Consider the following 27,592-nt stretch of genomic DNA (forward strand, 5'->3'; position numbering starts at 1 on the left):
TGAGACTTCAGTCACTAAGTTTAGATATTGGACAAAACAATTGTTAAAGTTATCAGCTTTCCTCATAGCATCGTCCGATTTCTGAATAGTTATTAGGAACATGTCAATAGTGCGTTTAAGGAAATCATCCTTGATGAGAGAACTAACAGACATAGAGAAATTTATTTTTATTACTGCTGTCTGATTGATGACCAGATCCACATTTATTTCATCTGAAGAAGTAAAGCCCCCAGAGGAATTAAATTTCAAGATTTGCTCTTCAGTGTTGATGACTCATAATAACTTGGATTCTACTCATTGTCTGGCAGTAATATGAGTGGGTGACCCCCAGGTGCCTATTGGCACCCTGTTGAGCAAAAGGAAGGAGGGGTTAGCTGTAAGCAAGATGCTGAGTCAGTACTGGAATGAGTGGAGAGATGAGTTGAAGAGGGGAAATAAACATTGGAGAGAACTGCTGCACTCAAGGTTCTCATTTAGGAATTAATTAATTATTGAAATGATCCTGTCTGTATCTCTTCTCCTCTCTTTCCTTTTACTCTGAATGGCTCTTTTCTGTCAATGAGTTAGAATTATCCCCTCATGCTCTTTCCGTTTATTTGTAACAGACTTGGGGGTTCACTTTGCTTTCACAAAATCACAGAGCCCAAATGGCATTGATATTACATGCTACATTCACTGTATAAGCAGCACAGCCAGATGATTAGTCTCTTAACTGGACTGATTGATGGTTGATGCTCCTGCCAGATTGTCCTACCCAGATACTCTTTTGGATCTTTGAGAAGTGTGCAACACTACTTTTTTTGTCAACCAACAAAAAAAAAAAGATTTGTGAGTGGTCCCCAAACACTCAAACAATGTACAATATGTAATTTTGCTTTAGAAGGCTCAAAAAAACACTCATAAGGGCAGGATTTATGTATACACTGCTACATTATATTAAACAATGAGCCTAGTCCAAGTAAGCCTGCTGATCCTGCAACTTTTCCTGCACGTGTCTAATAGTAGAAGCCTTACAGTAATGGGAATTGATTGCAGCCCTTAGTGGAAAACAGCTGCAAGGACTGTTAGCCACCATTATTAAGAACATTATGGCTTTGGGAAAGTTTTGTTTGGCTTGTTACCAATCAAATGGTGTTTATTGTAAATTAACTGTGAGCTTAGAAAAGCAAGTTTATAAATGAGATGGTTGAATTTTTCTTTTTTTTTTTTCTCTCTATTTTATATAACACAAGTAAGCTAAGTAAGCTATTTTATATAACACAGTTATACTGCCACAGCAGTATAACTGTGTTGTAATTAATGTTAATGAGTACTATATACATTTTTTTCTTGCCATCAATAAAACAGACACTTTAACATTAAAATGAATTTTAATATCAACAATAAGCTGAAAAGTAAATTGACACAATTTGCTTTGATATAATGACAAAATTGAGCAAATCACAGCATCTTTCCAAAATGGGATCTGTGTCAACTTTACCAAAACTTTAAACCTTCCAAAGTAAACAAACAACATCCATACAGTATGGAATATTATCATTTTTATTAGATGGCTGAAAATCTTGCAACTGTTAAAACCTGACTATGAAGTAGGCTATTTTATACGATTGCCCTGAGATCTCCCAGCACTGCAAATCGAGAAAACATATTTAGTTATGTTGCGGCTTTTGCAATGCGTTCATTATTGTGCTTTTGTTTTGTCTATTTACATGTGTTCTCTCGATTTGCAGTGCGGTGAGCTCTCGGGGCCACTGTAGTTTTACTATAAATAACCATCTAAAACACAATTGCTGCATGCATGCACCGCTGTTGGTATGTCAAGTAGTGGAACATCTGCTATTTACTGATATCTGTAACAATGAAAAATCAGAAAATCGTTTTAATAAGTATGTATATTGTCTCTTTAAAGTCACAATGTCAATTTGTGAGTTCCATTTATTTAGATGATATACGACGATATACAAAAACTTATCTCAGTGCGAGGATTTAGTTGTTGAAGGTTAACTAGAGTACAAAAATACAAATGTTTGTGTTCTAAAATCACCTGATATGAATTCTTCAAGATACGACTGAGATTCGTGAATAAGAAAACAAACTTCTTCTCAGCTGCTTCTTCTCAATCGGCGGAGCTCAGCCAAGTAGTGACACTTGGCTGAGCTCTGCAGCAGAGAAGGAGCAGACAGCTTAGGTAAAGTCAAAGTTACACCTTAACTCGACCGGACAACATCAGTGCTCGTTTGGGTGCCAGCGTAAAAACGCTCTGCAAATTAATGATGTATAACAGGAAGTTGTGTAGGGATCTTTCTTGAGAGAATGAAAACCACTTTGAATTAACTTTCAGGCTGTTTACTTGAACATCTTTAGCAGTTATACATTCACACATTATATAGTTTTGTTACACTTCAGCCTTGCCGGCAACTCACTAGCCTGGAACTAATCTAATCTGACCTATGACATCATCAGGTTGAACATCTTTACATTATGCCACATTCCCTCTACTGAAAGCTGAAAGTGAAAAATATCTCTAGCTTCTTTTCATAAACCACTGAAAAACAGTGTTTACAAACCTAAAAACTTTTATTTCTCTTTAGCTAAAAAAACATATTTCTCACAATATAATACAATAAAAACCATATTTTTCACATAACAATAAAATTCCAGTCTTTATTTTCTTTCCTCAGTCTGACAGGTAAAGTGCTGGTGGTTGCTGCTGGTCCCACAGCTCTGGTGGTTTTATTTCTCTGCCTGACCTTGTCCTCATATTGACAGGCATACTGTGAGACTTAGCTGCAGGTGAAACAGTCCCTGAACCTGCTGTCACTGGAGTGTGCCCCTCTTGTAAAAGTTCAGGTTGATTTTCCCTTGGAGGTTCTGGTGCAGGTACAAGCACAAAATGATGACGATTTCTCCTCCAGTACCCTGTGGTCTACTGAGGAGATAAGACCATGATGTGTGGTGTATGGATGTTACTGTGCCTTGTGCTCTTGCATCTGAGATCCATACATTGTCTCCAGGTGATAGTTTATCCAGATCTTTTGCTCTGTGCTTGGTATTGAAACAAGTTTTCTTTCTTCTCTCCCTCTCTTTATGCTGGAGTGACTGCATGTCTGGGAATGCTGGCTGCAACATCACATGATGAACAGGCAATGTGGTCCCATCAGTAGCTGGGCAGGGCTGTAGCCATTATTCAGAGGTGTTGCACTGTATCCTAATGGGCCACGATAAGGATCTCTGGCCTTGTGGACTGATGCAGAGGAAAGCTCACTCTTCAGGCTGGAGTATGCTCTCTGCTGCTTGTGGCCCTGGCAACGCTTGGTTCTTTTAGACAACTCTCTTAGTGGTTTATTCTTTTCAGCTAGGTTTGGTATGAACTTCCCTAGGGGGTTCACCATACCTAGGAAGCTCCTGAGTTCACTTATTTTTTTCTGTTTTTTTCCTGTCCTGCAGGGCTCTTGGTTTGTCTGGATCTGGCCTCATGCCATCCGCTGAGATAACATAACTAAGAAACTTCACCACTCTCTTCCCAAACTCCCATTTGACATGTTGAGAGTGACTCCCCCCTTTTCTGCATGCTGCAAAACAGCATGTACCCATGCATCATGCTGCCCCTTTGAGGTCCCACAGATGAGGGTGTTATGCATGTGGCAGATGACGCCCCCAAGGCCTACTGTCCCTTCAGTCACCATCACGTTATGAAAATGTTTACCAAAAGGCAGGCAGTTGAAGTGGTAATGTCCAAATGGCGTGATGAAAGTGGTGTAGAGAGCTGACTCTTTGGACAAAGGGATTTGCCAAAAGCCCATGTTAGCATCCTGCTTTGTGAAATATTGTGCACCTGTGAGCATGCCTAGTGTTTGATTGACAGATCGAAGAATGACTTTCTCCCGGCACACAGACTCATTTAGACGCGTCGTGTCCACACAAATGTGGACTTCACCTTTTATTCATTTTGGATACAACCACAATGACACAACACAAGTCTGTTGGATTCTATGTGACTGATGACACCTAGTTTTCAGGTCCTATCTCTTGGTCTATAGTATCATCTCTAGCAACTAGTTTGAGTCTCACAGATGCTGCTCCGTAGCTCCATCTGTAGATCTCTTACCACAAAGATTTTCCCTGTGATGCTTCTCTCCATGAATGAGAGCTTTCCTGTGGCTGATCCCAAGACTGTTTGCATCCCACCCCCTGGGCCATAGAGTGGTTTCTGAGCTTTGTCTAACTTTCTATCCCTGCATATGGCTGTTTTATACGCCTCCTCCATTGCCCCTGTATCTATTTTAAAGGTTATTTTGCTGCTACGTATATATTTATATCTGCCATCCATGGCTCCTCACCAGAAGTAATCTCTCCCAGAATAAATAGCAGTGTCCTCTGTAACTGCATTTACTGCACTGAGTGACCTACACACCTTTTCATAATGTCCCCTTTTTCCACAGTTGTGGCATTCTTCACTTTTGGCTGGGCATTGAGACTTTGGATGAAAGGGTGATTTGCCACATTTGAGGCATGTCTTCTGTTCTACCCTGAACTGTGTTGTGCTCTTATGTTTCACTCGTCTTAATTCGGTCTTACCATTGTGATAGCTTTTGTAAGGGTCGTGTCTTCATCTAGCTGCATTCTTTCTGACATTTCTCATAAGTTCATCATGCAGCTAGCCATAATCACATTTCTTTGCCAGTGCATACAGTGCTGTAATGAAAGTCCACCGTTTCTGGAGGCTGCTGTACTGTTTTGTTGAACTTTGCCAATTAATATATCATGTATATATGTCAAAACCTTTCTTAACTGCTTCATACTGCTGGCACTTTTTGCTTGTTAAATCAAGCCCATGTATCACATTGTCAGCCTCATCACCAATGCAATATACCAATATATTCACCTGGTTTGCGTTGAAAGAGTCGTTCAATTACTTGCTAGTTATCACTAGGTTAAACATCACCTATGCATTATACCACAGAAGTGATCAATACAATCAGACACGCAATCCCCCATCCACCACTTGGTTTACATTCGACTAAGGCTAGAAGGTATAAAAAGGTGGATGTGCTGCACTTAATGCACTAACTGTTCAACCTAATATGACCCTGTAGCAGCTGCAATCTGCTTATAATATGAATATGAATTTCAAAAATGTCAAACTGATGTTTTAGCTGTTATAGTATTTAAATTAAAGTAAACTAAACGGTTTACTGTGTATTCTAATTCTGCATACAGTAAATTTCAATCACAGTATGTCAGTTACAAGGTTTGAATAATGCCCTGCAGTGTAAACTTTGTCAGATTTGTATGTTTAAAGAGAAGATGATTTATTTTTTTTGAGTCAATTAATTGTTATTAATTGAAAAATAAAAAAGAGCTTAACGTGAACATCACCTTTGTTTTGAGATGTTGCTGCCATCAAGTTCAAAATGAGCAAGTATTTTCCATGAAATGTTGAATTTTCTCATTTTCCACATCTGATTTTGTATGTTTTTTATGTTCTATTGTGAATAAAATATAGGTTGATGAGATTTGCGAATCATTGCATTCTGTTTTTATTTACACTTAACACATCTTTCCAACTTTTTTGGAATTGGGGTTTTGTGTGTGTGTGTGTGTATTTGTGTGTATACAAACACACAAGTGTTTGTATAGTTACCTGGCCCAGCTCTTCATTTGACTAAAATTGGAAAAGAATTGCAGTCTGATGCTTTTCTCACAGTGTATTCAAGGAGTCTGGATAGTAATCGTTTAAAGGATTTTCTTTTTAGACTGTATTGCAGTTTTGCCAAAACAAGCATTCCTCCAGCATGGAGCAGTGTAGGATATGATGCTGATCAAAAACACAGTGGAAAGCTCAACTTTACCACTGCACAAAAATGTAACTTCCTCCTGCGAGTCATATGTGTCATATGCCTCTTTGTCATAACTAACTATAGTAGGTTAAAACTGCATCGGGGAGGGGACTGTCAAAGATTGCTATAAAAAAACAAAAGACTTTGACATCTTAACATGTCCACTAAAATCTGTTCTGCACCTGACGTGCCAAAAAGTGCAGATCAATGTGTGTTTCCATTAGTTGCTGTTTTGCAGAATTCATAGATAGGTCATCCAACAACATTCCATAATCAAGAGTGCCAAAGCTGTTAACCTTTAAATGATTTTGTAACTATGTAAATATGGAATTTGTTAGTTTATGTTTACTTTCTTACTTTTAAATATGACTATCTCTATGTCCTAATGTACACAATTCTCAGCCAGGTACTGTAATTTGGAACATATCTTTGATTAAATAATCTCAATTTATACGTCTATCTATTAGGTTTTGTTTTGGCTTTTAACCACAGCTTTCCAGCCAAAGGAGCTGACTCAGGTGTCACTGTTTATCAGTGTTATATGGGTGCGAGGTTTAATTTTAGTTCAGGGATGGTGATGTTGATTATATATTGAATATCTTCAGTTTCCATTTAGTCTTACAGACCATAGACGCATTTCTTTTTTCTGTCTTTTTTCTTTCTTTTTTCTTTTTTTTTTATTTTATTTTTTTAGAGGTTTTTTTCTAATCTGAATAGAAATAAACAAAGTATGTGGTAACAGTATGGTCTCAAACAAACTCTGGATTCACTTTTGTGTTGGAAACAGCCTACACAACCAGGTTTTAGTTAGATGGCTAGCAGTCCTGTTTGCAAAGTGTGAAGCAGTGTCGTTGGAAATAAACTCTTTTGTTGGTATACAGTATTGTCCTCATTTTTATGTCGTTAGATGTAAGAAACAATTTTTTTTAGGAGTTTTCAGTCTAGAAAAGGGTGTTCTTTGAGTGTATGTTGTTATTCAAACCCATTACACCAATGAAGAGAACATTAAATTATTGCATGGCTAGTAATAGTTGTGCATTTTGGTTCCCTTGAATTTAACTCTGTGGTAAAACAAAAGCAAATTCAGAGGAAAAATATGACTTAGATCAGATGTAAGTTTGAAAACACTCTTATTTGAGCGAATCTGTTGCCAGTCTCTGCATGTCGATGTGTGACACTGCAAGACTCCTCTAAATATGAGATTTATGAGCTCAGCTTTAAAAAGCTCTTGGCAGACTTTGATTCTTTTAAATGACAAAATTACCTTCCATATTTTGCTGATTCGGCATAAACTTCACAATGTGTTGAGTGTATGACCCAGTATAACTTAACTCTTACTCTGTATGTTATAGGTGGCTTTGTTGGGGATAGACATCTGTGGCACATTTGTGGACCGCATTGGAGAGCGCTTCAAAGGATACCTAAGCACAGGTGAGAGATCCTACCTATCCCCACCCTGAATTTGCTTTAGGTTATGCTCTATTTATAGTAAAGTGATTCATGATATGTTAGTGTTTGTTCCTAAACTGAGCTCTCACACACACATGCTGTTGGTGGTGGAAACTGACAATTTGACAAATTTTTGTTTGTTGTACCTGGAATGTTAAAGTAAAAACCTCTTTATATTACATAAAAATCCTTTTGTGTTTTGTGATAATTTAATGGTCTATGAAATAGATATCAAATCTTTTTTAAGCAAATTACTTACTGTCATACGTTTCGTCAGGGATTGCAATGATCTCTAAAGCTAAAGTCAATGTCCTCTGCAAATGCTTCATCCATAATAAAGCAGAGTGCGTAATGTCTGGATTGTTACTTCAGATGGTAACATTTGTGTATTGTTGTATTGAATCTTCAGTATTTTTGCCTCTGCCCTACAGTTTTGTCTCTCACTTCCACTTTGTGGTTCCTCTGAGACCAAGTAGCCTCACTGCAGTAGTCACCCCATGCTCTTTTATACTTCCTTAAATCTCTTTATTTGGGTTGTGAATTATCTGCCTTGCTGTAGCTCATCCTATAACACCCCAAACCACACCTCATTCATATGACCTCATAGGCCCAATCTCAGTATCAGATTTCCTTGGTGTGTGTGTGTGTGTGTGTGTGTGTGTGTTTGTGTGTGTTATGTCTGTGCCAGCCACTGTGTGTGCCCACTTAAAATGTCACCATTTGTCGTGGTCAGCCAGGCTTGCTCTTGTCATCAGCAAACACACTGAACCCTGCGGTGAACTCTGAGATGACTTGGACCTGTCACACTCTACAAAGTGCTTTTACATATCTAGGACAGCGGCCTGTGTGTGTCTTTCGGATTGATAGTAAAACACATCTCAATGGGGCACTGGTTGCTCTGAAATCTCCCTCCATCTGACTTCCTTATTTCCTTTCCTGTGATCACTTAACATCTTCTCCCTGCATCCATCCTCCTCCTACACATGCTTGCATACACACACATGCACACACTATGGGGAGGAAGCTGACATTATTGAGACGGAGTGAGTGATTTTATTGATCCACAAGTCTGACTCATTGTGCAGGGCTACTGCCATTAGAATTTTTTTGTGGTGTACAAAGATATTGTGGCATGTCCATATTAGCTCCCACGTGGGAAGTCAACTAATGAAACCCATATCACATAAGGCTGTACTTTGACTTGATGACACTTGCTTGTTTGCAGCATAACAGATAAATCGGTCAATGTTATTGGCTCAGCTGCTGTGCGGTTTTTAAGTTAGAAACAAACTGAGTTAACTTGTCACACACAGGAAAAGTGTTGCCATGTTTTCATCCTTACCATTTCAGATGACATGTGCAACAATGGGCTCAGTCATTTTTTCTGTTTGAGGGTATTGTCCTTGTTACCAAGGCAACCAGCTGTTATAACCTAATGTACGCATGCACACATCCGTACACACACAGACAGATGACATCACTCTATTGCTCTCTCCACTGATGTTTCAGGTTAGGAATGTGGGTATGAGTGTGTAAATGTCTATGTCATTCTTTGTGTATTTGTGTTTATCTCATGTGAATGTCAAACGGAGATTCTGAGTCTTTTGGAAGAGAGATCCAAGTCTATATTTTATAGTCAAATAGATCAACCAAGTGAACTACGTAGTTCACACGTTTGCAGCATTTAAGGGCTCTTAGGTTTTATTCTTTACAATAGCCATCAACACTTGATCAATTCTTTCATATCAGCCTTACTACCAGAGTGGTTGTGTGTTAAAGTGGAACTCACATGAAAGTTCTTGACAAGCTTGACATTTTAGCCACAGTCCATTTTTCATTTCCTGTACTCTTTCCACTGGTTCTGACAGAGCCATGGTATGTATATTGGTATTACTGAAGCCTTTACATTATGATGATTTCTCTCTCTCTCAAACACCTAGATTAAAAACTTAACTAATGGCAAACATACACTATCTAAAGTACAATATCTACCCCAACTATCTCGGTTTTTAAAAGCACTCCACTTGGGGGCAGTCTTTATCATCTTTGCTTTTAAATTTACTGAACATTCAGAGTCGTGTGGGTCTTTCCTCTTTTTCTTGCTGTAGGTTCATTGAACAGATTTTTTAATTTACTGAGACTTGTGATCACCCCCACCCTCTCTCTGTATCCCTCTTCTATTATCCATATCTCTATCTCTCTTTAGTCTTGCCAGCTCTGGTGGACAGACTGGGTGATGGGAAGGACCAGGTCAGGGAGAACAGCCAAGCTCTCATTCTTCGCTGCATGGAGCAGACCGCATCACCCATGGTGAGATACACACATTAAATGCTGTCAGGACAGTTTCAAGTTCAGGCAATGAGAGTACATGTTATGAATAGTTGTGAAAAACAGTTGAAGTGTGCATTTTGTATGCTGTTGGCAGAGTCTCATACAAGACAGACTAATTACATCCATATCCACAATAATATCAGTCACAACAGCTGAGGGTTGCCTAATGTTTTGAGCTCCCTCTTCTGGATATATAAATATTAGCACTAACTACACCCCCACCCTGCTTTGTGTTGTGCACATACATGCACATAACCCCAGCTTGGAACCTTCTCTGAACTCTTTAATCTGCTCAGACCCCTGTTGAGCAGCCTGGCAGAACCTTCTTCTGCTGTTCCAGCTGACACTCTCTTTCCCTTACTCTTATCGCCACCATCCCACACTTATTCTTTTTTGTACAGTACGTTTGGGAAAGGTTGCTTCCTGGTTTTAAACACAAGAACTTCCGCTGTCGAGAAGGAATCTGCCTGTGTCTCAGCGCCACACTCAGCACGTGAGTAACTTTTTCTTCATTGGTGTAAATGGTGAAAGAGCATGTTATAAATTGTTCAGCTGTTTATTATCTTTAATCTTTGGGTAGTCTTTATAGCAAATGCACAATGTAAACATACCTAGTTACTATAACCCATATACTTGATTTCCCAAGTATATATTGAATGCATTTTCCGAAGGAGATGCCAATTTAGTCCTACACTAATGCTATACACCTTTTAATATAGGTTAATGAGTGTTCTGCAAATTTGGAAGCTTTTTTTCATTTGTTACAACTACTCTGCATTCCTTACGTGACCCATTTTGTTTGTTCAAGAAACACATACAGTCTCAGCCTCCAGGATTAATCCTCTTAACTGTTTCTGTCTTTGAAGAGGTAGCACACGTGAAACATGTACAGCTGGAGTCTTTCAGTTTATGTCAGTTTGTTGCTTTAGAAAGTTTTTTTTATCAATTAATGGAAACTGGGCTGTGTTTTACTGTCCAGAAGCCAAAGTCAGGGAAAAGAAAGGAGTGTGTAGAAGAAACAAAATTAAAATCAGTGTATTTGCAAGTAGGGTTATAGGTTTAACTGAAGAAAATGTTATTGTTTTATTACTATTTGCGAGGGGCTGTTCTTTTGACATTGTTTAATTAAATCCTGTGTCTTCTGTTTAATTGTACAGCTGTGTGCAATTGTTTGCATTCCCTTAAATTGAAATGACATTGAATGGGATGCAAACCTAACCCTAAACCTAAAATAATGAGAATTTACATTCAACTAGTGCAAATATTCTTTTAACGTTAGAACTAAGAAAAAGGTGAAAAAAAAATCACAGTGGTTCAAAAGTTTGCATCCCCCTTGACAAATTTATTAATTAAGTTAACTTTAAATTGCAAATTAGTTTTTTCCCAGTAGTTAAAAGAGGAGAGTATTGCTCTTTTTGTGTACTGGGAATATATAGAGTTGCTGCTGTCAAAGTGAACCTGCATTTTGCAGTACTAATTTTAGTATCTTTTTGTTAATGGAAAATGAGGTTAAATGCTGAGTTGCAACCTTATAGTAAAGCTAAAGAAGTTTGCTAGGCCCACAGCAATATCCATTGAACCTGATTAGCCACGGTAAAAAGTGACAGAAGTGGTCTGATCGTGGGTTTTTACGTCTCTATCTTTACTGGCTGTAAAAGCGCAGTACAGTAATATATTTAAACCACTGAAAATGGACTAAACATAAAAATTAACAAACTTAAACCTAAACAAATAAGGCCATCACAACAGAAGCATTTGTGATGATATTGTAAATACATGTTATATTAACAAAATTAAGTCTTTGTGCCGTTTGTAGTAGTCTGTCAAAAATCAATTCTTCCTCCCGAGGATAGAGACATACTCTTTATCCCTGACATGAGAGATGAATTTTGGCTTAGGTTTTATTTATACATTAGACCATACATTGACATCATTAATTATTCTTCTGTTTCCTTGTTTTCTGGTGTTTCTCGTTCAGGTATGGAGCCCAGCCGCTGAGCCTCAGTAAACTAGTTCCTCATCTTTGCTCACTGACAGGAGACCAAAACCCACAGGTAAGAGCACAGCACTGTACTTTAGGATTCAAGATCCACAGGCCTGTGACTGTATGTGTGAGTATGGGTAGATCCATTGTTTTCTCCTTGCGTCGACCTTTGCTCTCTGACAAAGCTATGGTTTAGTTCCCAGCATCCTGAGTGTGTTGGCAGGCTTCTTAGGGCAGCTCTGTGATTATTACTGTTATTAGTGAGGTGATGGGTTCTGTAGCCTCATTGCTGAATCATGAGTACCACTACCCAACCATTAACCCACACAATGGTTTTGAGCAGTGTGAAGGAGAGGGGGAGAGAGAGAGAGAGAGAAGAGGGAGGGGAAGAGAGGGAACATTTTTTTTAACCTCCTGCGGAGTTGCACCCCAAAGCTGAAATCTGCTTCTGCTGTCTGACCAATGATTATCCACCCACATTCTCTCCTGCCCAATGAGCTTCAGGAACAGGCCTTGTCACTGTCAGTTTCAGAGAATCACATTTCACAACCCAATCAATCACAGCAGTGCCTCCAACAACAACAAAAAATGAGCTAATAACTACAAACATAAACACATTTTAAAGGAATGCGTTTATGTTAGTAGCTGTTAGTGTCTGTATTCTTGTGGCTTGGAGAAGGAGTGTAATATTTTGGAGTTGACCAAAAGCCTGTTGCTTGTAAAACAAATGCATACATAGACAAGATAACAATTTAGATGTCATTTGCAGTGTGTGTTTTTATATTGTCATTTTATATTTTTGTGTGCGTGTGTAGGTACGTGAGGCCTCCATAACAACACTGGTTGATGTTTATCGTCACATTGGAGAGAGGGTCAGAGCAGACCTGGGAAAGAGAGGACTGCCTGCTGCACGGTGAGGTTTTTGTGTGTGTGCGTGCGCATCACTCGTTGTGTGATAACACTGCTGGTCTTTTTATTTGTGTGACTTTGTGTGCTTGCACTGGACAGCAGGAGTGAGTTGTGTGGATGTTCTATGAGTCCTCTTGACTTGGGCTTAGTCTGTCCCAGGCCACACCATGCACCACTTTGCCCCTCACACACAGAGGCACTTTTCATCTAGAACACAATGCTGACTGACTGGGTAAGGAGGGCGGGAGGGGGCAGATGGGGTACAAGGCCATTGGCTTGAGTAACATAGTTGGGTAAAAATTAGATAAAGCATCTGTGTGTTCATGTAATCTGAAGAGGTCCATTGAGTGGTTTTATCCTTCTTTGGTTGTCCTGGTTACATGTGCTGAGTTGAGAGTTGTTCTAAGCACACATTGCCCTTACAAACCCCTCTCCCTCTTTCTCTTATGTGGGAGACTTGAGCAACAGCCAGTGTTGTGTGCTGACTTCTCACTATGAGTCTTGCGTCTGTGAATGCTGGCTGTGGCCATGTGTCATGTGTTGTGCATATTAAAGCTGTCTGTCTCCAGTGTAAGCACACTGTTTGCATTTGGGATTTAGTATTTATGCAAAGTGATGTATATCTGGCTGCTTTAGCTTGTACAGTAAGTGATTTGGTATAAAATCAGTGGTTGGTTTATATTTATGTTTAAGATGTAGTGTACAATAAATGTGAAATTTCTACAAAGTTTTGTGTGCAATGTGAAGGTTGTAGGTCTAGCAAACAAGCAGAGTGCGAAAGGCTGCGAGTAAGGGGTGCAAAAGTTGATCTGAATGAATAATGTGGATAACCCCTCAGTTTGATTTTCTTGCCAGTTAACCACTCAAAGAAAAAGAACAAACTTTGGAGGGGAATGTCAGAGCAGGACTGTCTTTTAAGGAAACCCTATAGACCAAACTTATCTGGAATACATTAGCTTTTCATACCTGCAATGATAATTTTTCTTTGGACATTTTACATTTGAATCTGTTCTCTCTTAACTTTACAAGTTGTTTATTTAACTTATATAAAACATTGCCCATCTAAATTGTTTAGGAGTTGGCTTTTTCATGCAGGTCAGGAAATCAATGGATTTCATGCATGTAGGGTTGGATGGATGATATTGTATCAGTTGCGTGATAAGGAATGTTACTGTCCACACTTTAGATTTATTTTTAGGGGTTTCCCCAAAATGTCAGGTCTGTTAAACTGGCGAACATTCAGCACAGCCTGTTGGTGCACTGTGTACATTGAATATGTTAAATATCCTTTGCAATTGTTAATAGGTCTATATGAATAATCTAACTTGGCTGGTAAGCCTACTTTGTCCTGGCTTGTGTTGGATGGGAATCTGACACCACCCGGATTTCTGTATGTGTTTCTGTTACAGGCGGCAGTTTTATTATTGAAGTTTAATCGGAATTGAACGGATAACCTGACATGTAAAGAACTAAAACTAAACTTTGAGGGTAAACTAAACTGTATATTGATTTAAGTAGGACTGCCATGGAGGGAGAGATCTTAAAAGTGGCCGTCTAATACCAATATCATAGAAAAGAACATGATTTAGTAATCTGTGAGCATGATTGTTTTTTTTTTTTTCCTCCACTTCATGGCTCCTTTTAGGCTCTGTATGGGTGTCCAGCAGCCTTAAATCTCTGTTAACAGGGAGTGCACTTACATGGTCTTAAGTAACAAGGTTATAGTCGGCTTTCTCGGGAAAGCTGATTTCTTAAGTATCCAAAATCGGTGTAGGGGATTATTCCCCAGGAAGGTTTCTGTCAGAGAATGCTGATTTCTTTGTCATGTATATACTTAACCAGGTTTCTAATCACCTTTCTGTAACTGCACATGTGCGTAACAAAAGGCTGCAGACATAAACATAAAGTTGAGTGAAAGCAAGAATGAAATTAGAGATTGTTAACGGGGCAATGCCGCCTCATTTTTTTTCCTTCGCTGTTTTCTGACTTCTGTCACTATACAGTTAAAATCTGTTCACCAGGCTTCCAAAATAAGTCAGAGGTGGAGGAGAATTCAGATCACTCTTCTCCTGCATGTATACGCAGATTTCCACTAACCAGCTTTCTTAAGTGCATGTAAACACTGTTCCCCTATTACCCGAGAAAGCTGATTTCTCTGAGTAGGGTCTCTGAGTATCCTATTAGTAGGTCAAATATAGATTGAGTGAGCATTCAGGGACATATTTCTAAACACACATTTTTTATTTGTTGAATGTGAACCATCTCTGGACTGTGCCACACTCTGGTTGTCCCTTTTTTGAATGACTGAATCTGTATCTACAACATACTGAGAGCTTGGTGTAAAAGATGAAGGGGTGTGAAGACAGGATCCCTGTAATGAGATAATGTTAAAACAGAGGTAGAACAGATCATAGGCAAGTGGGGTGAGTAGGAGAGACGTAGAAGGGGGAGGAGCAGCCTTGCTCTCAGTGTGCGCTGGCAGTACAGCCAACCCCCCTCTAGTGTGTATGTGTGCCTGTTTGTGTGTCTGGGTATTGGAGGGAGGTTATGTAAAGGGTAACTGAATCTCTTTGCTGCCTTTCACACAAACTGGCCCACTTGTCTGTCTCTCTCACACATGCACACAAAGACTGTCTGAAATTTAACTGTTTGTACCACAGTGTGTGTATACTTAGTTTACAGTACGTATGTGCGACAGTAGGTGGTGCTTTGTCGCATGCCCATAAAATGCTGTGGTGTCTCGCTGTTTGGCTTCATCTGCCTCACTCTCTCCCTCCCTATTCCTGACTTCCTTCCTCCCTCCCTCCCTTTCGGAGTCACTGCACCATGTTGGATACAAAGGGCTAAGGGGAGCTGAGGACCGTGTGTCACTAGCATGGGAGCTAATGCAATATTGCGCAGCAACCTATTATTCAGCCCACTGGGAACTACTGATGCATATTAGTGCTGAATACTAAAAGGTAGTTTATTTCTGAAACAAATGGTTAAATAAAATGCTAATCAAATGAAGTGAACCATGTAAATACATAGCACGGCTGAGGAGAGCGCTGCAACGCTAATCGGCACCTATTGGGAACCTCTAAGCTGTCTGGTGGTTGTTGACCGGCACCTTAACACCAGACAGACAGAGGACGGTGTGTATGACTCTTATTCTTGTTTCCTTTCATTCATGGCTAATTTTTGGCAGGCAGCCTTTAAAGTAAGTACTGGATGTGGTGTAGCGTTTTTGACATGTGTAACAAATGTGTACCAACATTGCTCAGAGTGCAGGAGATGTTGATGCTTTTCAATTGTGCAAAACAATGAATTTATGGGTAAATTGTGAGAGAATTCTCTTATTATTACGCAGAGGGAATATTTAGAAATCACATGACTGAGCAGATCTGGTTTGTGAGGGTGTGTGTTTGGTGTGTGCTGAGGAGGATGTCAAGACAACTCATGTTGCGTTTCTGCTGCAGCTTCTTTAGTGTGACTGGCATAATGGACACACCCACCCACTGACCTGCAGGCAGGCAGACTGTCCACATGTTGCTGCTCCTGATACTTTAACTTCTTGCACCACTTTGCCTGTCTATGGGTCAAATCTCTAGGCTGTATGAGTGTATTCATTTGCTTTGGCATTAGTTCTTTTTCCCCCCCGTGGTTTCAATGTTGAAGGTAATTTTCCTAGTTCACTGCCACCCTCACCTTCACATCTTCAGGATGTTTCTGTTTAGTTTTAACATTTATTTTTCTCTTCTCTCTCTCTCCAGGTTACAGACGATATTCGCTCGTTTTGATGAAGCTTTGAATTCAGGCAACATGGCGCTCAGCCCGAATCACGGTCAGTGCCTTTTTCATGGTTATCGTGCCACAGTTGAATTAGCCCCTGCAAATTGAGCAAATTGTGTCAAGCTATCAAGACAATTTTGCTGATGTTCAGGCATTGATTGTTTATTTGGTGCGTAATGTGGGCTTGTGCATGTCAAAATCTATATGTGCTCTTGTGGTTGTGTCAGTTTGTTGCCATGAGCTCCTGTAAGACGACCTAACAGGATTAATGGTTTAATTCCTGTGTGAGATGCTGTGGGTTTTCTGGCAGAGCCAGACTTCAGCTGAAGGCTGTTGCTGAGGTTTTTACTGTCCACCAATAGCATGGACTGTGGCTCTCTCGCAGTTCAAGTTCCAAGTTTCAAGTATTTATGGAACTCCTTGAAGTGATGTTTCTCTTTTTTTTTCTTCACTTTTTATATTTTAACACTTGGTAGCACTATAGGTATTAATTGACACCCATTCAAGAAGTAAAACAATCATTTTATTTGTTGGGAATATATTGTTACTGTAATTTTCAGACTTTCTCATCATCGGCATATATACTGACACTATAAATTGCTTTGGGCATCATTAATTTATTCATAGCAGGCTGTCTACTCAGTTTTGAGTGGCACAGAAAGGTTTGACTATTTGGCATCAGCAGATACCCAGAGATGAGGTATTGTGAAGTGTTTTGTGGCGAGCCCTGAAGGGACATGATCATTTTGTCACTTGTTAAGCAGTTTGCAGCGGCTCATTTAGTTAATTTTGTTAATTCACTGTTTCTGTGAAAGGTAGCTGTAATATAAGGTCCTGGCCTAAAAGTGGGGCACAAATGAACAGTTTATTTTTCCAAGTTGTTTAATCCTTCCCAGGAAGTTGATCGCCTTACTATTGTAATTGTTAATAATTCTGAAAAAGAAACGGAGGAATTGTTCCAAGCCTAAGAACTAGTGCTTACAATACTTCAGGTAGAAACTGCACACTGGGTGAGAACATGTTACCTATTATGTTAAACACATGTTACACATGTTACCTATTACCTATTACTGTGCATGTATGATCTTTAAAGCAGAACATTTATTTAAGTAATTACTAAATAGCAACATTTCAAAAAGACAAGTTTATGTTTCTGTCTTGTAACATTTGGTTCAATTATTTCTAAACTGAGTGGCTTCAAGCTTAAGATTTGTGTTCTCTGTGGGGTCATTTGGGTCTGGTGGTGGTGTCTAACATGATGTCACTGGCTGTGTGTACCTTTAGGCTGACCTGTCACTGTATCTATATAGGAGTGGCAGTTGTGGTTGCTGCCTTGTTGGCTGTAGCAGCTTGTTTACTTGAAGAGAGAGACGTAGGCAGAGACATGGAGAAGTACTCAGGGCATGTAGTGGCTGTAGTTGCCATGATTCTGTCTCCAAAGGCAGCGCAGGGACAGAGGAGTTACTTTTAACTCCCACCTCCCTAAGGTTTTATCATGCTCTTGACTTTGTGGTTGCTATAATCAGATTATAACGTGATTTTGTATTTTTTACTATTTGTTGATGTCTTCTGTAGTGTGCTTTGCCTGTGATGAAAGCTGTTGTTATTTAGATGGTAAAAAAAAAATCTTTGCATTGTCAATATAATTGATAGATGAAATATATTATCAACATTGCAATGTGCAGTGAAACATGAGACATGAAACTGGTCAGCAAAACGTGGACTGTTGTTGCTGTTCTCACTTTTTATTAATTTGGATCATCTCACAATGAATCCAGTTAGGTTGGCCTGTAACACGCTTGATATAAATCTTTTAACCCTGAAAACTTGGCACAGAGTAAGACAACAGCATGGCATGGCAGTTTTAGAACTATCACAGCTGTTGTTGAATGTGTTAAACAATTTAAAACACTTTTATATCTTCAATTTCTTTGTTTGTATGTCCAATGCTGGCGGCTTTCTACAAATACTGTAAAAACTCTTAAGCAACCTGACCATGTATATGTTGACTGCATATCTGAACTCTGGTATTAGGTACAGTGACAGCTATAACAAAAGCTCACCAGGGTGAACTTAGCTGCTTGCCCTGCTGTTTAACATAGGCTGCCATCTCAAATGTACTTCCCTCTTATTTCTCAGCTTCTGCAGCTTGTCATGTTATAGTCACACAGCTGTAAATAGAACTTTAAAGTGGTGATCGTTAGATGAATTCCCATCACTGAAGCTTTTTTTATTTTTTAAATCAAAGATTATTTTACGTTTTCATCATTTGGCTATGTAATGAATTAATCCAATTGCAAATTCCTAATTGCATTATTGTGACTTGGTATGAATTTGTTTTCTCTTTAATGCAGTGCACTCACTGGATCTGAAGTTTTAGCATTGCAGTCTGGCTGAAATGTATGTGTGAAGGCTTGCTATACTTCTTGTTCAGTATCTTCACCAAGTCTTATTCACCTTGTTGAGGAACATACCTCCTTAGTAGCTTTTTAATATGTGTTCGGACCACAAGAACTACAAATCATAACATTTCTTAGAACGTTGTTTTGTGGAACCTTTTTATCTACTTTCTTAGTTGAATAGGAACTATGTTCCTTCAATATCTTAGTTTGAGACATCCAAAAAGATAATAAAGATATCTTTTAAATGTGCTGTTGATTAAAGATATCTTTGATTGGAATTATGACCAGTCAAATTGTCATTAAAGATATCCGTAGTTTATATGTTGAATAATCATAATGTAATTAAAGATATCTGGAATTCACATAACGCATAGTCAGAATTGAATTGTAGAGATCTTAAATTTGTTTTCCCCTTCTGACTAGTCTAACTAGTCAAAATGTAATTGCTGATTTCTTTAAATTCCGACTAGTAAAAATGTAGTTGAAGATATCCTAAATTACAGTTTTGACTAGTCATAAATGTATTGCCGATGTCTAAAATGTAAATCCTCTCTTTCTGGTAAATGGGCTTGCCATAGATCTCGCGCTGTAGCCAAGTCGCAGCACTGTGCCCATCACAGCCTCTCCCTGATTCATCATGGCAGAGACAGAGAGAGATTGAACAAACAAGAGTGGAAAGGAAATGGAGGAGAAAACAAAGGAGAGAACTGGAGATCAGACGGAGAGCAGCTAAAATAGACAGAGAGTTTTCCCACCTATAATACACTGTAACCATGGCAGTTGGGGATGGTGGTGATGGTAGGTGTGTGTGTTTAATCTTATCTGGCTGTAGATGCTGGCACACAGAAAAAGGCTTGCCTGCATATGGTTTTAGATAGAAATCAGTTTAAACTCCTAACACTTTCACCATGAATACTCTGGCTCAGGTAAAGACTGCATCTGCCTGTGTGAGAAGGGAAAACTAGGGTGCCCTAAAATTATAGTTTACTTTGTGTCTAGGACAAAAGTACATGTGCAAGAGCAAGTGTCTATCCTGGCTATTCATTGTTGTTTATTCTGCTGAATTTTTAAAATGTATATAACCTAAAGAAGAGACGCAAAATTATCTAAAATTTTGTTGCTCACATTACTTGTAAACTGACTTAATCCCAGGATGGAAGGCAGCTGAAAACGCAGTGAGTGTTCTATTTACGTTTATGTACAGAACTGATTGAGAAAGATACTTTTTTCTCTCCTACTATAATTGTTTTGTACTATTTAAAGTGTGGACAGCCTTCCTGTTTCTAGGTCACACTCAATTTATTGATTGTTAGTTATGAACAAATGTTCATTGTTAAGATGAAATGAATTATAACTCATACCGCTTTACAAAAATACCTACCACAGAAACAGCAGGAAAAATCATTCATTTAGATTGCCGTCTAATTAAGATGACACAAAATCAACATGATGGAGACAATTCGGTTTTTGTTTTTCTTTTTTCTGGCTGTTTGGAAAACAGCTCCTCTAAAAATAATACAACATCATATACAGATAAAATGATTTAACATTTTCTGTTGATGTCTTATAATAGTCATATGGTTTTTATTTTTTAGACATTCACAACTTTTAGCTCATCCCAAATAAAATTATAAGACATTTAAAAATTATCAAACAATAAACGTTTAATCAAGGCAGTGTGAGAAGAAAGAATATAATGTATAAGGAAATGGATCTTTAAGGAATTTTTTGCGTTGTGCAGTATATATGTGAACAGCCAAACTAAAGCCTCTTCTGTGTGTGAGAAAGTAAAGCATGTCAGTGCCACTGGCAACATGCTCAATTCTTACTTAATATCTTTTGATCCTGTCATAAATTGCGCCTGTTTTGAATAGACACAAACACACCAAAACACACATACCAATAGGAGAATTGCAAATTCACCATCAGTCGCAGCTTTCATTGCTTGCATAGCATGTCAACATTGAGAGAGACTATATACACACAAACATATTTACTCTCTGTTCCAGACATGCTTATTCTGCCTCAGTGCATCTCGTGCTCTGCTTAGGAAATCATGACCCTGTTTAGAGACTCGTTGCCATGGCAAGTTTTCCTCTGAATTCTATGGATCGATCGTCTCTACTTCCCGACTTGGAATTGGGACTCAGATTATATTTGTGTGTGTGTGTGTGTGTCTGTGTATAAGGAGCTAATTTTCCCTGAGCTGCTTTAGAAATGCAGTCTGACTTCTATCTGCCTATGATCGTGATATGATCACTATTGACAAGAAAAGTCAAAACGCTTGTTTTAGGTGCACAGGAGGCAATATTCTCTTCCCTGTATTTTTAGTAGTTTTAGTAGCCAGTTATGACCATAGTACCGCTAGTGAGTGTTTGTGGTTATAGGTTGTATTCACCTCTGTTGAATATTTGTAGTGATTTTTCTCATTGTGTGTGTCTGTGTTGTTTTATTATCAAACTTTTGTAGCCTGTGTTGCAGACACTTTCTATAATTATTGCGCGCTCTGGGCTAAAAGGACAGCTCTGTTCCAAATGCCGATAAATCTAAATTAAACTCTGGATGTCATAGCCTAGTTTTCTGTTGACATCCATAACCGCACCTAATCATCATGAGGTTAACAGTGTTCAGTGCTCTTTCTTCCTCATTTTTATAGGAGTACTTTGCAATATCAAAATATTTTTTGTGTCATCTTTTGCGTGAGATCATTGTCACATGATCTTGAATAGGAATATATGACGCTGCCTGTGCACCTGCAGCTCACAGAAGATTAGCTCAAGCACAGGTTCTCTATGTATTACATCTGGCTTCTCAGAGCATGTGTATACATGGTTGAGATTTTTAGCTGTAATTCTGTAATTTATCTTGTAAGATGCAGTACTCCAGTTCACAAGATGTTCATAAGTGGTAAAATTCACTGGCATTTTTTTACTTGTTCCTACAGAGTTTAGGCAAGACTTTCAAAGAATAATATGTTCATACTTTGTTTTCAGAAGTGTATAAACCCTTCCCTTTTTGCACACTTTATTTTGATTTAGATTTCATTTTGAATTAGATTACATGTTATTTTGCCAATTAAAAAAGTCAACATTTTAAAACTTATTTTCCAAGATTTTTTTTACTGTTGTTACAGTTTGATTTTTCTTCTGTAAGTCTCTAGGCTTTCCACACCTGAGCTTATGCTATTATGACAGAGGCTATAAAACTTGGTGTAATTGGTAAATTTCTGGAATTGCCATCTTCAGATCCTTCCACAAATCTTGAATTCAGTTTATGTCTGTGCTTTGGTTAGGCCTTCAAGGACAGTCAGAGACGTGTCCTGAAGCCACTCCAGCATTGTCTTGGCTGGATGCTTTGTGTTGCCACCATCATTATGATTCACCGTGGGAATGGTATTGATATACTAAGGGGCAGCACCTACCTACATAGTGCTTATAGTTCTTTCCATAGAGTTGCATTTTGTCTTGTCAGTAATGGCACAGGAGGCTGCATTCCTCATTTTCTGTGGGTTTAGTCATGTTTGAGCTATAACAGTCAGTGAGATCTGTGCCAGTGCCTCCACCTTGTGGTGACATCTGAAACAGCTTTGGTGTGTGTGTGTGTGTGTGTGTGTGTGTGTGTGTGTGTGTGTGTGTGTGTGTGTGTGTGTGTGTGTGTGTGTGTGTGTGTGTGTGTGTGTGTGTGTGTGTGTGTGTGGTCTCTGTGGTGTAACATTGGCAAAAAACTGATCAGGTCTTTATGCTTCAGACAGTCTGTATTAATTTTTTTGTATTTACTTTTTTCTTCTTCATGTACAGAAAAAACAACAACATTCAAGAAACATTAAATTAATGTTTACCATGTATATTTTAATTTGCCAACCTTACTGGTTTCTCTCTTGTTTTATTGAACAATGCAGAAACAGTAAGGCAACTAATCTTCAAGGAGGACATTGGTAAGATTTTGTGCACTTGGGCCTTCCACTGTGTCCTCTGTCCTGATTAGATCCAGTTGCATCCAGTCTCTAGAAACTACAGAGTGTACTTTTAAAGAAGTCTTTAATTTCTTGGCTGTCTCTTTTAGAGAATAACATTCCTTTCTTAAGACAAGTATAAACTGTTTTGATTTTGCCATTTTTAGGTCTAAATTACACTGAAACATGAACATATTTTAAAATGTTTACTTTAACACCTGGGAAGGACCTGCATGAATAAATACATGTAAGAGCATCTGCACTGGAATTTCTGGAAGTATGCTTAAACAGTATGCTTTTTTTGTGTTTGTAATTAAATTGTCACAAAACAATCAATTACAATGCATTTTATTTTATATATTTCTATATACGGACAGACATGCATACATACGGACATACAGACATATGGATGGATGGATAGATACATAGCATGTAGCAGTACGGGCCTTGGAATGGCTCAAACCTGAAAAAAACCACATTGGATGTTGACCAAGCCCTAACCAGGAATCTATTCCGCCCCTAGTTGTTATACCAACCTGTGCACTGCCTGGATTGACTACAAGAAACCGTATTACTTCAAAACATTAAACATGGATCCTGGAATGCTTGGAACTACACCAGAACAACAGTACCCTTTGGTACCTTCATCCAAAACTCAACGGGGCTGCACTGATCCATACCACCAGGATATACAGCCAGGACATTGGAATGTCATTTGGACTGGATAGGTGTGGTCAGATGGTTACAAGGAGAGGATAAAATAAAAAAATACAAAGTAAATATATAATCTTTTTTGACTCTCCACCCGAAATAGAGAGGAATGAATCTGGAGTTTCCATGGCAACACTGCCTTGTACACTGTGGAGCTAATATCTCTCACTATTTTTCTGTGTGTGTTACTCACATTTTGTGGCATAATCTTTGGCAATGTAGTATCTCCATGGTGACATATATTCTGCCAGAAGAGTTTGTTCCTCTTCAAACCAGAATCCAACCTGGTGTAAATCGAACTGTTGATTAAAATAAACTAAGTCTTACATAAGTTTTTATTTTTTTTTTCCCTTCCTTCCCCAGTTTTCTGGTCTATTCATTTGAAACTAGTCTACGCAGGTCTCCATGGCAACGGCATGTGTGCAGTCTGCTTTCTATGAGCAAGATCCCCTCATGTGTGTGTTTTTTCTCTCCCCCTTTGCTCTCTTTCTCTCTCGGGTTTTTGCTCTGCTCTTCACCCTAAGATATTAACTCCTACAAGGTCTAAATAACCAAAAGCAGGAGAAGCTAATCATGCTAACAGTGATGCTAATCAATATTAATGCCCTGATTGATGCTGCTAATGGACCCATTTCTTGTGTATGAAAGCAAGTACATTTACCAATCGGACATTGTAAATTTGTCTGGTTTTGTTAGTATCTTTGAAATCAAATCTAACTGTAAACACTGCATTTCAGATTTTTAATTTATTTATCTATTTATTTATGTATTCCTCTTTATGAACCCATTCTATAGTGGTCTTAATTATGGCCCTTGAAAATGTAACCCCTGATCCTTGCTGATAAATGGTTTAGCAACCTTGAACTATCCTTCATATAATCTGATTGTAAAGTCGTGATATTTTTAAAATTGTAGAAAAGTAATAGAACACACAGGGCTGGTGTTTATTGTTCTTAAAAATACTTGTAACATGTCATCTGCTAAGTCTGTAGTTAGTTTCACAAAATAACAAATTTTATCATTGCATATTAAATTATGATAAGCAAACATGGTAAAACCCTAAGAACACATTGTTTCTTGATTTTATTTTGGCTCTGTATATATGTATAATTTGCTACGGGTTCTCCCTTGGTTATCTTCAGTGAATGCAAACAGCCTCAGCTTAAAGTCAGTTGGCATTTTTTTTCACTTGGTCATTGTTTTATTTCACTTCTACTGTTAAACTAGCCCCTGAAACAGGTCAGTGTTCTAATATTCATAGAATACACTGTATTCCTGTAGCATGTGAGTGGTAGGGTCAAGACCTTTAGATGGAGGGGAGTGGTCCTTCCCTTCCCAGTCATCATCCTCCCCTCTGGTCAATGCTCTTTCATCTTCGGTTGTGCATGTGGGGAGGGAGTGGATAAATAAACATGCTTCTTGTTTCATAGGTAAATGTAGGAGCATAAAAGATTTGAAGAGGTTGTCGATTAGTGAGGGAGAGATGGCAAGAGGGAAAGAAAAGGAGAGACACAGTAAGAGGCTGGAGCGTGTGTGCTGACAATGGTAATGAGTTTAGATTAGCTGGTCTGGCAGGGACACAGAGAGGCCCTCTTAATATTCCTGGGGTGTCTGCCTGTTTTTGTGTCTGTTTCCTTTTCTCTCCTATCACACACGCACACATTCAAAGTCCTGCCTCCACACTGGCTGCAAAACCATGATGTCACCTCTCATCTGATTTGCTGTGAGGCTGCTGAGGAAGGAGGAGAAATGCTAGGAGAGAAAGGGAGGGACAGAAGATGGATACAGATGAGTGAAAGAAAATGCCGGCACTTGTATGGGTGGAAGGGTTTTGGAAGCGATGTGATGTGTGTGGGGGTGTGTGTGTGTGTGTGTGTGTGTGTGCAGCTTTAACCCCACTATGAAGTGTGTGTGAACTGTGCCTATGTGTCTTGGGGTACGGCTTGGAGAAGAGGGGGGACCCCAACACCACACCCTCCCAGAAGCATGAGGCGACTTATCTGCCAGCGCATCTGTGACTGTGAGTGCAGGGATGGACCTGGGTGTGTTGATGTGTGGGGATGGGTGTGTGTGTGTGTGTGTGTGTGTGTGTGTGTGTGTGCATTTTTCACCAAAGATGATGTAAATGTTTGATTTTTGTTTATTTTTTTTAAACAAATCACTAACATTTACTGAGCTTGACACAATAAGCAGTCATTGTGAATGTGTGGGTTGCATGCACGTGCACACACACACACACGCTTGCCTTTCATTGATTCTTGCATGTTGACTGCGTGTAAGTAAGTTGATGTATGAGTCGAGGTGTAGGGTGGTGGCTTTGGCGCATTTCTCCACGACTGGTTGTCAGTGACCGGATTGCAACTGCATTCCTGTGCCAATAGTTTTATCTCCACAGTTGACCTGCATTTGTATGTTCTTACATATTGTCTTTCACGTGTGTTGAATACACTTGTAGGTTCAAATTACAAAGCTACACTACTGTTACAGCCATACAGTACTAGCTTTCTAGCTAGCTTGTTTTCTCCTAGCATGCAGATTCGAGGTTTGGGCTCTAGAGAGTTCTGTCAGTCACAGGTTGCATGGGTAGACATCTTGATTGTTAGATCCATTTTTTTGTGCACTTGGCTGTGATCGAGTGTGTGTGGGTTTGGTTTTTCTTCTAACCAGTGGTGTTTTTTTAATTAGTATTGATTTAGAGTTTCTTGACCAAGCGCTCTGAGAAGTACCGCCTCCTCCTTTTTTTGCTTCTTACCTTTACTTTTCTTTGTAGTGGTCATTGTTTTCTAATAGCCTTAAGCAGTCTATGCTCAGCATAAAGGGGGGAAACAAAATCTAAGGTGCTGTGAAATGTTTCTGAAGAGCCTGAGTCTTTGAATACATTTTTAGCTTACATTTTTCAGAATTTCACAATGTTTGGTACTTGTTTATTATAGGCATGATGGTTGTAAATAAAATGATTCTTCCACTGTGTTTAGATCATTTATGTTCATGTTTTTGTAGAGCGTGACAAAAGACTGTGATGTAGATGGTAACATTCTATGCTGTCTCCTCTCCTTCTAGATCCTAGTTTTGAGGATGACGACAGTGTGGATGGAAATCGTTCTTCCTCGGCCCAGGCTGCCTTTAAGGTCCCCAAAGTTCCCAAGAAGCCTGCAGAGTCCTCTGCTGCACGCAGACCCAGTGCTACTGGTGGCAAGCTAGGTACTGTAACTTACATGTACTCTGACCACCAACCCTGTTGTCTTGTCCACGTTTGTTTTTACTTAACCAAAATGCATACGAAACATTTTGAAAAATAAGCAAAATTTGTGTTACTTGCATTAGTGTCCTCACAGAGAGTTTAGTCTAGTCAAGTGTTTTCAGGATATGGATGCAGCCTTCTGTATAAAAATGAATAGAGGCTGTTGCAGCTGTTAGAAGAAGCAAAATTACTTGCGTAACCAGTTGCTTTGGTCGACAGTAACACACTCCTCAGAAATATGATAGGGCTGATGATGAAAAAAAAATGGGACAATATCATATTTTCTCATATCTCAGGGCTGCAGAAGATCTGCCTTTGCAACAGTTTATTTCATCCTTCTCATTAAGAAAGCCTCCTCTTCACTGGCAAATCCTGCTGTACATGACTGGGCTGCAATATTTGCTTCCTGTTTGCATGTATTGATCCCCCTCCTATTTTTCTCTATTGAATGAAAAATGTGTTCCCACGACCGTGCTGTAGATTTCTGCAGCCTATCTATGTCTGCAATGTCATTTATTTTTTATGGATGAATTGCAACACTCAATATAGTGACCAGGGTACTAAAACGTAGCATAGCATGCTCTCATGCATATACATTACTGTGACACTCCTCTGAAATATTGGGGCTGTGCAAAGCATGCTAAGAGTGAACAATAAAAAGTAATTCCATACACACCAAATCCAGGACCATTATTGCTTTCAAAATCACTGTGGCAGTATACATTATATCAGTCTCTCACGCATAGGTGTGCGCGTCTTATAAGCTAGCAATCTGTCTAATTGCTGGTACATTGCTCTCTTGCTTGGACGTGCTGCACCATGATATCTTGGCTCTTTAATCATTATTACAGTTTATTTATGGTGGAGGAGCTGTAAGACTGAAATCAAATGCTTGCTGGGCATTTTCACATACACAACTACATTGTTAAAATCCCGACCTTGTTAAGTTTAATGTGACTCTTTACCTTTGACACAGGTCTGTCATATTCAGGCAATTACCTC

The 27,592-nt window shown here is 38.9% G+C and overlaps 1 protein-coding gene across 48 annotated transcripts in view; it reads left to right on the forward strand.

The window, feature by feature from the left end:
* clasp2 (cytoplasmic linker associated protein 2) overlaps positions 1-27,592 on the forward strand; it is a 56,737-nt gene that overhangs the window by 2,191 nt on the left and 26,954 nt on the right. For 39 of the 48 annotated variants that reach the window (XM_067502279.1, XM_067501939.1, XM_067501948.1 and 36 more), the window contains exons 2-8: positions 7,193-7,271; positions 9,496-9,599; positions 10,022-10,113; positions 11,599-11,674; positions 12,420-12,517; positions 16,266-16,336; positions 26,410-26,550. In XM_067502279.1, the coding sequence (XP_067358380.1) occupies positions 7,193-7,271; positions 9,496-9,599; positions 10,022-10,113; positions 11,599-11,674; positions 12,420-12,517; positions 16,266-16,336; positions 26,410-26,550 (661 nt within the window). Of the gene's footprint in view, positions 1-7,192; positions 7,272-9,495; positions 9,600-10,021; positions 10,114-11,598; positions 11,675-12,419; positions 12,518-15,276; positions 15,713-15,971; positions 16,171-16,265; positions 16,337-25,142; positions 25,370-26,409; positions 26,551-27,592 lie in introns of those variants that run through there. The other 9 variants (XM_067502322.1, XM_067502330.1, XM_067502339.1 and 6 more) reach the window with 7 other exon arrangements.

This window comes from Channa argus, chromosome 1 (genome assembly GCF_033026475.1).
Source record: "Channa argus isolate prfri chromosome 1, Channa argus male v1.0, whole genome shotgun sequence".
Taxonomy (NCBI): domain Eukaryota; kingdom Metazoa; phylum Chordata; class Actinopteri; order Anabantiformes; family Channidae; genus Channa; species Channa argus.